This window comes from Halichoeres trimaculatus, unplaced genomic scaffold, assembly GCF_033239565.1.
Source record: "Halichoeres trimaculatus isolate MK-OKI-2021-1 unplaced genomic scaffold, fHalTri1.1 fHalTri1_scaffold_13, whole genome shotgun sequence".
Taxonomy (NCBI): Eukaryota; Metazoa; Chordata; class Actinopteri; order Labriformes; family Labridae; genus Halichoeres; species Halichoeres trimaculatus.
The window spans coordinates 21,615,829-21,628,791 of NW_027437191.1; the positions used below are offsets into that span (position 1 = coordinate 21,615,829).

The 12,963-nt window shown below is 39.8% G+C and overlaps 1 protein-coding gene across 17 annotated transcripts in view; it reads right to left on the reverse strand.

Annotated features, from left to right (window-relative positions):
- ptprk (protein tyrosine phosphatase receptor type K) overlaps positions 1–12,963 on the reverse strand; it is a 142,327-nt gene that overhangs the window by 17,470 nt on the left and 111,894 nt on the right. For 9 of the 17 annotated variants that reach the window (XM_074684872.1, XM_074684870.1, XM_074684878.1 and 6 more), the window contains 4 exons: positions 6,201–6,336; positions 4,086–4,115; positions 846–1,006; positions 270–305 (listed from right to left, as the gene is read on the reverse strand). In XM_074684872.1, the coding sequence (XP_074540973.1) occupies positions 270–305; positions 846–1,006; positions 4,086–4,115; positions 6,201–6,336 (363 nt within the window). The remainder of the gene's footprint in view (positions 1–269; positions 306–845; positions 1,007–4,085; positions 4,116–6,200; positions 6,337–12,963) is intronic. The other 8 variants (XM_074684874.1, XM_074684883.1, XM_074684882.1 and 5 more) reach the window with 3 other exon arrangements.

Genomic DNA, 12,963 nt, shown 5'->3' on the forward strand with positions numbered 1-12,963 from the left:
AACCATCAAAAATGCCTACTTTGAGATAAAAGACATGGCCGTACTCAAACTTCAATTGAGCCAAATAGCTATCTAACTCATGTGACGTGAAATTGGGAGATGTAAAGGAAACATGTTTGGTGTTTAACTGAGCGTTTTGACAGCGCACAGGGCTCTACAGGACACACAAGATGATGCTACAAGGGCAGGGACTTTGGGATGAAGATGATGGTGGTGGTGGTGGTGGGGGGTTACTAAAGGGAAATATCCAACCATGCTACCAGTCTCACCTAACACAGCCGTAGGAACCAGAGGATCGTTGGGCACTGTTTGAGGAAACACGGCACAAGGAGGAGGAGATTTCAGTGAGATATACAGCTTTGTATGATACTCAGCTCTGATTGGTCAGTTTTTAGCCTTTATACTGTTTCTCTGGTGCCCCCATAGTAGCTTTACATAATTTGCAGCTTTCAAAAAAGTCTCTATTTTACTCTCAATGAGGTCTTAGAAAACCCTCATTTCAGCATCTATCTTAAATGCTTTGTTTAAGCTGCTGTGTCTTTAAGGCTCCCTGCTCCACGAGCCACCTTCTCTCTGATTGGCCGGAGACAAAGCTATGGGCAGACCTTTGTGTTTGAGTCCTGCCCCTTCAATGTGTCATAAACCGATCATGAGATCTTCATGCAATGACCTCATCATTTCAGCAAGTCTCATGAAAATCTCGTTTTTGTTTTTTTTAAGCATCCAGTACTGTTGCTTTATAAAGCAGAACACCCCCTCTTTTAAAGGAAGATCGGATTCTGGCTTGACATAAACCAAAAGGATTGTTAAATCCCGAAACTATCGTAATTTGTTTCTGAACCTACATCTGTTGTTGTAGTTGTGAGAGTCCATGAACGTCACAGCCATGGGATCCTCCCCGTGCAGAGTGCTCTGGTCAGCATAGCTGCGATCCATCGCATTCACCATATGAGTCATTTCCTGACGTGTCGTTCCAATGGCATCTTTACGCTTTTTGGCCAGTTTCCTGTCGGGGGCAGAGACGGACACAGTTAGACATCTTATAGACTCACAGAGGAACATCAGCGTGCCTGCAGACCCCAGTGTGGCTCAAAAGTTTTAGAAACAGTTCTTTATTAAAATCTCTTGTTTCTTTTGTTGTTTCTTTGGAAAGCAGGGGGGGCTGCAGGCTGCTGATTCATGATGCAGAATTTGAAACCAACAAAGAAGAGAGTAGAAGGAGACAGGGAAGTCCAGGCAAGGGGAGGCAGAGGAGAGGCTTGTTTGTAAATGGCTGCATGTATCAGGCTCGGCTAAAGGAGCAGAGGGAAGACAGCATCTATGCAGACCAGGGGAAATGACCTAAGAGCTACACCTTGCAGAGAGATACCTGTTATAACCACAGGAGCAAAGACGAGCTGTCAGATGAAAGCCTTTCAAAAACAAAAAGTCACTCTGAAACCTATCCAAAGGTTTTCAACACTTCTGCTTTTTAATTAAGTAAAAAAACACCTAGAGCTAAATATTTGGTTTTCATCCAACAGCAAAGGAAAATCCCTTTACAAAACAGCAGAGGAATGATTTATCATCTATAGAAGCAAAGGGAAAATGGTTAACCAAACAAAGTACAACAGTTACCACTCAAGGTCAAACAAAAGTAAGTCCAGAGGAGAATACACCTGAATTTTTTTCTCTAAGAGTTTGAATTCTCTTATCTCCTGTGTTTTTACAGGCTGAGGAATTATATAGTGTACTCATAAGACATGGGGCCTGAGAAAAACATCTTCCTCAGGTTTAACTCTGAATCCATAAAACCCCAGGAGCAATAACAGCAGAGGGCTCACTGTTTTCAAGCATGACAGAGCATGCAGGAACATTTTTTACCCAGAGTCGTAGCTTTACATCAGTTAGGACAACAATTCCGAGCTCAAAAATTATCCTCTATGTGCTTGGATTAGCTCTGTAATCTAAAGATTATAATCTGTTATTGATCTCCGATTGTTGTTTAACTGATGCAACGTACAGCCCGTATCACCTCCCAGTAAACAGACAGGAAGCATGCTGTGTGTCATTGTGTATTTTACCTCTTCAACCTCAAAATACACCAAGTCCACCTCTGAGACCACACACACACACACACACACACACACACACACACACACACACACACACACACACACACACACACACACACACACACACACACACACACGCACGCACATACCCCATAAAAACAAACACACTGACTGAACTTCTGACAAGTTGTGTGGTTGTTTGTGAGAGTTTCAGAGAAAAAGAGGGGACAGAGGATGTTTGAGCACCAGGTTCATGTTCTGTACATGTTGTAGAAAACACAGACAGAGAGAAGAACAGAGAGAAGAGTCGGAGCTGTGACTGGATTGAAAACTTTGCTCTGTTTTTCACATCTGCATGAAAGAAAGATGGAGTCCTGACATATGCTGAAAAATATTGCACCAATTTAAGAATTATTTTTTACTAGGCATTTGCATTATCATCTGAATGCATTAATGTACTTTAGATGCTTTATATATCCAGTGGTTGGATGTCTGGCCTTCATGCTGCCCTATTGGCTGGCATGCTTATGTTTGGACGTTTCACACTTTATTCTTTTTTTTTTTTTTTTTTTACTTTTTTTTGTCATTTACTTATCCCACTTAAGTGTTATGTGCAGTATGTTTTACTATAACCCTGATGAAGGGCAGGTCTGAAGTAAAGCTACAGCTGGAGTTTTCACCCCACTGCAACACTGACAAGTTCATTATCAAACAAACACACTATATTAAGGAGATACATGAGTGTCTCTCAAAGCCTCAAACCTGAGTAATGTTGGATTAAAGTGAGGATCAGGGCATGTTAGAGTGGAATTTTTTTTCCCTTTTTCAAAGTGAAGGCAATACGCTTCTGTAGAAGTATCCACTGTACATGTCTCATAGTCGCCTTAGTAGGACACCCTGAAGATCCTTTTTATTGTCAGTGTTAAAACAGAATTGTAAGCATGAGACAGTAACCATGCATCGACTCAGGAGTTGCATTACAATAATTTGTAGTAAGGTTCCAGGTGGAAAATGTTTGTTTCTCATGTTGAGTGTTCTCAAAAGGTTCAGAAAATAATCAAAAAGCGTCTTTTCCCCGTGAGCATGTTGTTTCCACAGCCAGACTGAAAGTGAAACACAGCTCTCCAACTGGACCACCTGAGATGCACTCCATTACACCTTAGTTAAATGCATAATGCAAACTCCTGCTTCCTCAGTCCAAGAAGATGATGAATATAAGATATCTAATTCAGTTTGCCAACTTCTACATTAGTTTGTTGTTACCCTCTTCTTTTAGGTAAAGTTATTAGAGACACTTTTGTTCACAGCTGTTCAAAGAGACAGAGAAGAGACCAGTTCCCATGACACCAGAGAAACCACCAAAACAGAGCCTCCTATTCCCAACAGTGAGCTGTCTGACACCGAGCATGTGCAGCAGCGTTCTCATGATACCTGTGACTTGATGGGCGGATGGATGATCACATGACTACATGCACACAAAGAGCTACAAGTCACAAGTGCAGCATTCTTTTTTCAAATAACACGCTTAGGCCTGTGTCATCCCACTTTGGCCTGCTTTGGTCTGGTTTGGAGGCCAACTTTGGCCTTCGTAAGTCTGCTTCAGAGCAACTTTGGAGCATGTAGAGGACACCAAGGCTGAGGTCGATTCACAGTCAGTTCAGTCCTTTCAGAGGAAGCTAAAGACACTACGTGTACAGATCATTCAGTGTGTGCATCTCATTTTTCACAAAGAGGACCATTAACCTCCTTTTGCTGGAAGACAGTCTCAGAATGTACAGGTTTAAATCAAAAATGTGGAGTCCACAAAAGTCCTGACTTGACTGACATGAAAGTGAACCGACCCCCACCCTGGCGAGGCGTCAATGAGGATGGCTTTGGCTGGTTGGTCAGAGCTGAAAATGTGTTTTGTCTTGAAAAAAGTATACTGCATCTTTAAAAATAACAACAACTAGCCACTAAGAGTCATAATAGGTCGCCCGATAAGGTAACAGCAGCTGGGTGAGCTGATTGTTGATTGGTTTGTTTACTTACAGGTAATAAGAGTATGAATAGTAGGTCCTCCTGGGGGTTGTGAGCCAATCAGAAAGCAAAGAATGAGACACAAGGGTCATGAATATGCAAATTAGGACAAACTGTCCTGTCCCAACCAGCAACAACAGAAACAGAAAAAAAAAACACCTTTTGATTGCTACAACTTCAGGGTCATGCAAGGGGTTGGACTAAAACTAAGGGCCCTGTTTCTGGAATAAACTCAAGACTACAAAACAAGAGGCTTGTAAAACTACAACTCAAATATGAAAGACTGGACTAAATCTCTGTGAACATGCATTTCTTTCTCTCCTTCAGGGGTGTTAGATCTAAGATACTCATGCAACTCTTCAAACTGAATTTCCACAAACTTGAAATCTTCGTCATCCCTACTTAGCCAATCACCTTCTCTGTCTTTAATCTAGAGTGTAAGTCTTAAACTCATATCTGGTCTGTAACACCACACAGCTCACTTCCTGTAAAGCAAGCATGATGTCATAGTGATGTCATCATGTCCCACCATTTTAAAGATGCAGTATTGTTCAGAGTTGTAAAGGTTCAATGACGATGAAGATTGATCTCCCCAGAAACCTTCATGAAAAACTACCAAACACTTCAAAATGACTTCCTGAGGGTGACAAAAACCCTGATGCTTAAATCCTATGTGCAAAAAAAAACTTATTTCATGGCTTCAAACCAACACACAGTGACAAACAAGGACATTTTTCAGTCTTAAACTGGCAACTTCAGTTGTATCTATCTGTACTGAGAAAATTCAAACATGGGCTGCAGTAGCACAGTCCTCTGATGTACTTAAATGCCTCCAATACTTTTTGATTGAGTCAATGATCAGTTGGAATTAAAAGACTTTTCTCCCTGTTGCTTTCTGACACCTCTTTAAAGACTGAATTCTTGGGTATATAAAGATGATCACCTCCAGGATCTTAAAGCAGCCTATAGCTGATGTAGTTTTATTTAAGGTGTGTGGTAGATGGTCCTGTGGGATAAAGGACACTTTATTTAAATATTTCTGTCCCACATATGCAAATGGGTTTTGTAATTATTCCCTCTTTAATGAGTCATCATGTTCCCTGAACACCAAGTTTTAATTGAGAGGTCACTCGAGGAATGACACATTTAGTAACAGTTAATTATTGCACCCATGCACTCATGTGCATGAATAAAACATGCGTGCACACATGTGCACACACATGCCCTGAAAGTAGGAGATAATTCCTCCTTGTGTGACCCCACAGATGGAGGTTGAATACGTTGTGAATGGATAAGTGGCAGCTATAACACTTGGCTATGTAGACGCTTATGTTTTTTTTTTTTTTTAATACATCTGTAAATCAAATATCTATGTCACATATATTGCTGTCCTATTTGAGTGTCTGATGGCATTTGCAGACTGACAAATATACAATAATGTCGTGTTTTCATCCTCAACCAATGTATACCATAAGAGCAAACAGATTTTGATGCTTTAACTCTAATGAGATAAAGACATTAACAAACTAGTTTCTTGTTTTCCAAGACACATGTTAATATCATGTGCAAGAGTTATTGTTTGTCTTTTCAATAAAAACTGTGAACTTTGTAGAATGAAAACAATATTCAGCTGATGTCCAGAGCTGCAGCTGCATTTCACGTTGCAGTTCCTCTAAGCCACCACATGATGGTGCCCTGCACTAAAATAACACTGAACACTGAACTGAATAATTTATTTAAGTCTCAGGCTCTAATTTACTTCCTGTTATTTTTCTCCCATAAAACAAAAACTTTTAAATCCCATCAAAGAGGCTGAAAATCTGCATTCAGGAAGTATGCTTTTAATGACTCTCATGTCAACAGGTCATCAATTTTTAATGCCTCTAAAAGCGAGCTAACTTCAGGAGGGGTCTGATCTGGTTCTGAGGGGAGATCAACGTTTATGGTGGATGGATGGAGGATGGTGTTACTACAGCAGGTACTGAATCCACACACAACAAGAGAATGGATCACACATCTGTGTCATCTGTGTTCTTCACCAGTAGTCGTTCATGATGCATTTGAATAGTCCATGAAACTCTTTATTGCCACCCTGTCAGTGGACAGGTCTAGGGGGCTGTCACTCACCTCTTCTTGACCAATAGGATGGCTACCAGCACCAACAGTATGAAGACGAGGACACCTGCGCTGATCCCTGCAATCTTCACCACCCGATCCGTTTGCTTAGCGGGGTCAGGAATGACTTCTGGCTCCTCTGTGGCACCTGTAAAAAGGTAACAAAACAAAACTTAACATAAAGCAGTCGAAAGGTTATTTTACAACCACAGTTTCCAGAAGAGTCGGGACATGAACTTCAGTAGGAGGATGACTGATGATTGAACAAGTATTCAGGTTGACTTTTAAACTTTGGGGCGCAAGAATTCAGGCAAAAGAAAACAAAAACAAAATACTTTGTTGGTCCCAAATAAATGTTTTCATTCTCTGAAGTGAATCCTCAGACACCATGCTCACTGGGCAGCAGAAGTGAAAGAAAAAACTAACCTCACACTCTGAGATATCGTTCAATAAGTGCTAAAAGCTTGGTGAGCTTCAGGATGATTGGTGAAATAGGACTGTTTTTATTAAAGCCATTTCTCTCTCCAAAGCTGTCAATGTTTTTTTTTTTTTTTTTTTTTTAGAAGCTGCTGACCATCAGAGGATACATCCAGTGAAAATGTAGAGTTTGAGGTTTGTTTCTTCACAGCCAGTTTTTAGTTATAGATACATTTCAGAGACTGTAAAACTCTGGAAGTCAAATGATCTTTGAATCAAAACTTTACTTTGAAAGATTTGAGGACAGAAGCATCCAAAAAGTCTTTTGGAGCAGCAAACTAATGAACCGCTCCAAAGCTTCCAGGGATCCTGGTTCAGACCTTCTCTGTTTCCCTGCGCTGACTCAGTGTAAGCCTGTTACACATATAATACCATCTTGGCACCACTTGGATGCATTTACACAACCCTGTGTCACCTGAGGCTGGAAAAGCAAGTCACCCCACAGCCTCAGGAGCCATGTTTACCTTCTCTCAAGATGTCTCTGTAAATACCCTCTCATCAGGAAAACTGCAAAGTGAAAACAAACCTTGATGATCCTGATGAGGGGTGTAAAGCTGAGGCTTTAATGAGCCGCATGCTGAACATCAGGTAAATATCAAGATAAATATTCTTTGTGAGGTAAAGTCAGACAACCACCCACATAAGTGCCATGGCAACTGTCGTTTCAGATGTAAGTTCAGCACAAACTTTTCTTTACAAAGTTTAATTGGCTCACAGATTTGAATATTGAGATTAAAAGTAAAGTTTTCATTATTATGATTTATATAAGATTGAACAAAAGGTGTTCCTTCTACAAACACACAAGATGCTTCGTGTCTGAAAATTATTGCCTTTTTTATATCAGACATCTGGGCGTGAAGCAGGTAGAGCTCCAGAAACAGAATGAAAAGACTCAAAGAGAAACAGAATGTTTCAAACTCCACGAGTTAAAGGCATGTAGGCGTCTCTTCAAGACTCAAAGCAGACTGTGATGCACACTGAAGGATTCCAAAGAGGTAAAACATCCCAGTTAGACAAGTTACCATGCCGATTATTGCTTATTAGCAGTTCAATCCTTTTTTACTCAAGTAGCTCTGCTAGATCAGAGTTTGTTTAACTTGAGAACTGTCAAAGGATCAGCTTTTTTTTCTATAGGCATGGGGCCAAAAAAAGAGTCATTACGTCACTTAATACTTCTTTAGTGCATAAGGAGTCACTCGTAAAGGTCACAAATTAAAAAATGAATTCATTGATGACAAAGATGGGTTTTTTTTCATGGAAAAGAAAAATGTGAATATTTGATCTTGGTTTTGGATCTACACCTTTAAATGTCAACATACCTGATTTTTTTTTACTTTCACCTCAACGCCACATTTTACACGAGGAGCTGAATGCAACCAGGTTTCAAATTTCCTCATTTAAAGCAGGAAAAACACTTCATAAAGGTAAAAAGTAACTCTCATCCTGATGTGAAGAAGAGGATTCAAAGTCAGCCACGAGTGTAATATGAGTGAGTGAATCCACAACGTGAGCACGACATCAATCAATACAGCCTCTCTTAAACTGATCAGGGTGAAGTTTAGAGAAATTTAGTCACAGGGGGAATTAGAAGAGCTAAATCCAGCTTATGCCAGATTTATAGATGGAAATAAATTTTGAAAACTCAATGATAAATGAGAGTCTATCCTCTGTCACAAGCAGGATTTTATATGATGTTGCAAGAAGTGATAAATAACACCTACAGTGGAATTTCAAACAAGCTCCATAACCCTATACATCTGCAAGCACTTGCAGCCCAGACAAAGTTTTTGCTGGTTTAATTTTGGCTGTGATAACTCTGCCTCAAGCCCCTGAAGTAAGTGGTTCTTTCTTCTCGCTAGACAAGATGTTGATGCTACTCTTGAACTGTGTTTCTCTGGCCTGGAGTCAGTTGTTTGGTGGTTGAAAAACAACTAACCAGTCCCTGATTGGTTACACATCACTAGAAGTTTGGCGAGCTTGTTGCACATCTATTTTCTAGGTGACAGAGCCACAATCTCAACTCCACCTCTTTGATCCTCTTCAGGACCAAGTGGGAGACGTCACAGAGGATATGTTTCTGAACAGTGTGTGAGTCTGACTTTGCCGTAAAGATAAGCGTCTGTGAAAAGGCAGTAACAGAGTACCAGAGGAAATGTTATCTCTGTGTTGAAAAGTTGCATCTTTCAGTAGAAGATAAACACCAAAGGCAGCTTCAGCTTCTCATTCACATTGTTGAATCACCTGATGGTAAATCTATAGACCCAGCAGATTCACTCACTTCTCCTCCTCCCTGACATAACCTCACTGAGGAGCATGAAAGATAAACAGACATTGACTCCGCGGGTCTATTGACTGTGCCTTTGTATTTCAGTTCAGCCTTGGTGTTACGCCTTCTCTAGAAAACACTATTCAAAGGCCATTCGATGTTTCTGCCCTGTGTCACTTTGTATTTCTTGTGTTCAAGCTAATTTCTCTTCCTGATGACTTCAGAGGATTCTGTAAACTCCCTGATTTCATCTTGTTTGGAATATGATCCAGAAATGATGTTCAGGGCCATACTGTAGTTCAGTCATCCCATCAATGATGGACAGAAAACAGAGACAGAGAGCCAGCATCTGTTTTCATGCTCTTTAAGCTCAGCGATCTGATCCTACAATGTCAGAATATTTCCTACAACAACCTAAGATCATTATCGTGCATTATGGTAATCCAAATAATCCAACACAGAGACATATGCACAAAACTCAACATAATGCAAAACATCTCTCAAACAATAATCTACTTCTAAAGCTGAATATCAACAAGCTCAACATAATCGTCCCCTCTCTCTGCATTTTAGTGACCTCAATATATCTTTTTTATTAAAATCTCCTCTGATGGTGAAATCTATCAAATGCTTCTGCCTGAATGCCATTATGCAACAATATTAAGCTGAAACACAGGACTCAGTTCTGCCTGACTCCCTCTCCTGTCTGTGGTGCTCAATCCAGAGATGGACAGTGACAGTCAGAGAGACATATCAGAGCAAAACAAGAAGGAAAACTTTAATAATGGAAGCAGGTACTGAAACTGTTAAGGGGACTTCTTTTAGCCCGACAAACATGTTCTGAGTAAAAAAAGCAGAAGTGTTGGAGCAAAATTCACATGTAGTACCTTGAATGTCCACTAGAGGCTGGTGTCAAAAGAAAAGGAATTCCCATGACACTCATGTTAAGATGCCACTATGCATGACATAATCAAGTTTGCAGCCTGGTAAACACAGGGGGGATATTTTAGTTTTGATTTTATCCAGGCAGAGCTATGCATAGACTGACAAAACCAGAGGTGCAGCTGATTTGAGAGACAGTTAGGCATGTTAGGCAAGAGGCCTGATGTTGGCCTTCTTCGTTCTGCCTGTTTTGAGAGTGATGGAAAATTAGTTTGTGTCAGCAAGTCCAATTTTGAAAACAGAAGCAGAATTTAGCTCCTCTTATTCAGCCAAGTTAGCCTTCTTCAAACTTTGAATTCACACTGTAAATAGCATAAAAATGTCAGCTTGTCAGAAGTGATAATTTAAAGTGAATTCAAGTTCTACTGAATTCTAGATAAAAAAATTGTTATTATTCCGATAGTATTTGGTGCAGTTCTCTGTGTGGATGTAATTTTCTGGCTCTTTTGTATCTCACATGAGGCTGGGAGATGTTTACTGGGGCTGGGACAATATGCTACTCTCACGATTATCCCAGTATGATATTTGGGGTGCCAATTCAATTTAAATAGCGATTCTTTGATATTTACAATTTTTGCGTTTTTCAGTTTGCCTTTTTAACACTTGACCATTTGAAAAATTGGAAAATTTGAATGATGATGAAAATGTCAACAAACTATATCAGGAGACATATTTTCCCATAAAATGCACATCAGGTGACTCAGAAAGAAATATATATAAATATATTTTTAACAAAGAATCCAGATTTTGATATTGTCAAACAAAAAATCCTGATACATCATATTTCGATTTTTTTCTCCCACTTCAGTGTTAACCAATCTACATAGAGAAGTTTTTAGGTAAAAACGGTTGCTTTTGAACTTTACCACAGATCCTCTGCAGCCAAAATGTGCAAGCAGCCACAACTGTTTCTAAACTATTCTTTAGGAATACAAATTTTACCACCAACACTTTGTGGTAATTACTTTAAAATAATTCAGTGAAGATCTCGTAATTTTTCAATAATACTAAATGTATGAAGAAGAACAATGTGTGATTAGGGTCAGTTTTACAGTTATAAAACTTTCTGTGACTGCTATTGGTGTCAGCATCAACAATCCAGCAGAGGTTTCAACAGTAGCTAAAGATGCTGTAAAGGGTTAAATCAAAGCATTATTATGTTTTAAATGATAGTAAATAAAGCCGATATTGATTTATTGTCTAAGTCAAGGGTGAATCTGTGACCGTAAATATGTTGAAGATCATTTTATCCCTGTTTTTTTAGTTAATGGCTCAAATCTCCTCCATGTTTGTCCATGGTAATCAGACCATGATCAATAAGCAAAGGTTATCATAACAGGACATTAAAAAGAAAAAAACCTCTCTAAAAGCTTCCCAGCTGACCTCATAACGTCAGCGCTAGCTCTTAATGTCTGTAAAAATTATCCAGGTCAGTTCACTCACGACTTACCCACATGGGCACAAACACACACACAAAAACACCCTGAGGCAGCAATGACAATACACAATACCCCCAATGACCTAATAGGACCACCATCACTTAATCCTCGCTCCCGGACGCACGGCTGAGTGCACACACACACATGCAGAGAGACGCAGAGAGAGAAGGAGAAACCTCTCTGTCCATTAGTGCGTCTTTCAGCCTTATTCAGAAAAACCAAGTCTTTCGGTTAAACTCTGAGACTACAAAGGCAGAGCGTTGTCTCTCTAACCGCCTTCAGCAGAGTAACCACCTGTTCCCGTCACCACAGGGAGCAGCACTTCTTGAAATATGATGACTCTGGAAACACACCAACTCCCTAGTTCTCCTCTTTTTTTTTTCTCAGGGAACGTGACACCTTACAGGCACCTCAGGGACCCAACCACAACTTTGATCTCTCCCATGGGATCCATTACCCATGAGCCCACCGGCTAACACACCGTGGTTTCATTAAACTCTGTGACCTCAGGAGGAAAACTCCTTTCTTTGGCTTCAATATATGAAGATAAACAATTTTCTATTAACCTCAACTATCTGGATTTTCACAGTGATGTCATTCTTCTTGGTGTATTATTTCATTTTAATGTATTTACTGTTTTTTTTAAAGCAGAGTTTATCACCACAGTGGTTCCAACAAGGATCTTTATGAAGATACAGCCATAATGTTTAATTCAGCCCTTATAATGGCCTGTAGTGATTTAATTTATATCCCTTTTGTTCTTGACTTTTATGATCATTTAACACAGTAAGGTCAAAGCAAGGACCATCATCAGAGTGCAGAACTAGCTACTCCATGCGCAGCAAAAATGGCATCAATCTTCAGTCATTTGAAAGGTTCATAACTGTTCCTGTAATCTCAACTTTAGGTGTCAAATATCAATGCCCACAAAACTGCATTTCTTCCTGTGTCCACTAGAGGCTTGCTTATAAGTCAATAAAAACCTATTGGAGCCTGTTACTACAGCTGGATTTAACATGTAAACAGCATCGTAGAACAAATTATTTTGCAGGAGCTGGTTTGGCTCAGTATTTAAATCATAAATAAAGGCTTGAGAGGTGGGTTTCCTGTTCTGATTCTTTAGATTTTTTTTACGTTGGTCACCACACCCTCATTCTTCCGTTCACTGTCTTCTGAACATAAGCTTAATAAAAAATCTCCAAAAATCAAAAGGAGGTGGATTTCCCTCTTGAACTCATCTGTTTTGTTTATACTGAAGCTGAGAGTTATGCCTAAGTAACCATGAATAGGGGCATGTTTGCACAGGTGGGTATGCTGTTGCAGTGCTTCCAGGCCTCAGCTCCACCTCTTTGCCTGTTTCTTGATCAGCTGAACAGGAGTTAGTGTCCTCATTTCTGCTAGGCTTCATAATGCCTCTTCAGACACCAATATGTGACATCACTGAGTGGATTTCCATGTTGAAGACCAGGGGCTCCCAAACCTTTTAGCCTCTCTGCTGTGGGAATTCACTAATCAGCCAATCCAAAACCAGAAAAAAAATGAGCCAAGGAAAAAAAAAAAGACTGAGTTTCTAAATTTAGCTGATCAGTAAAAAATTAGACCACCTATGTGGATATATATTGTGTGTCCTACACTAATCTGCCTTCACTGG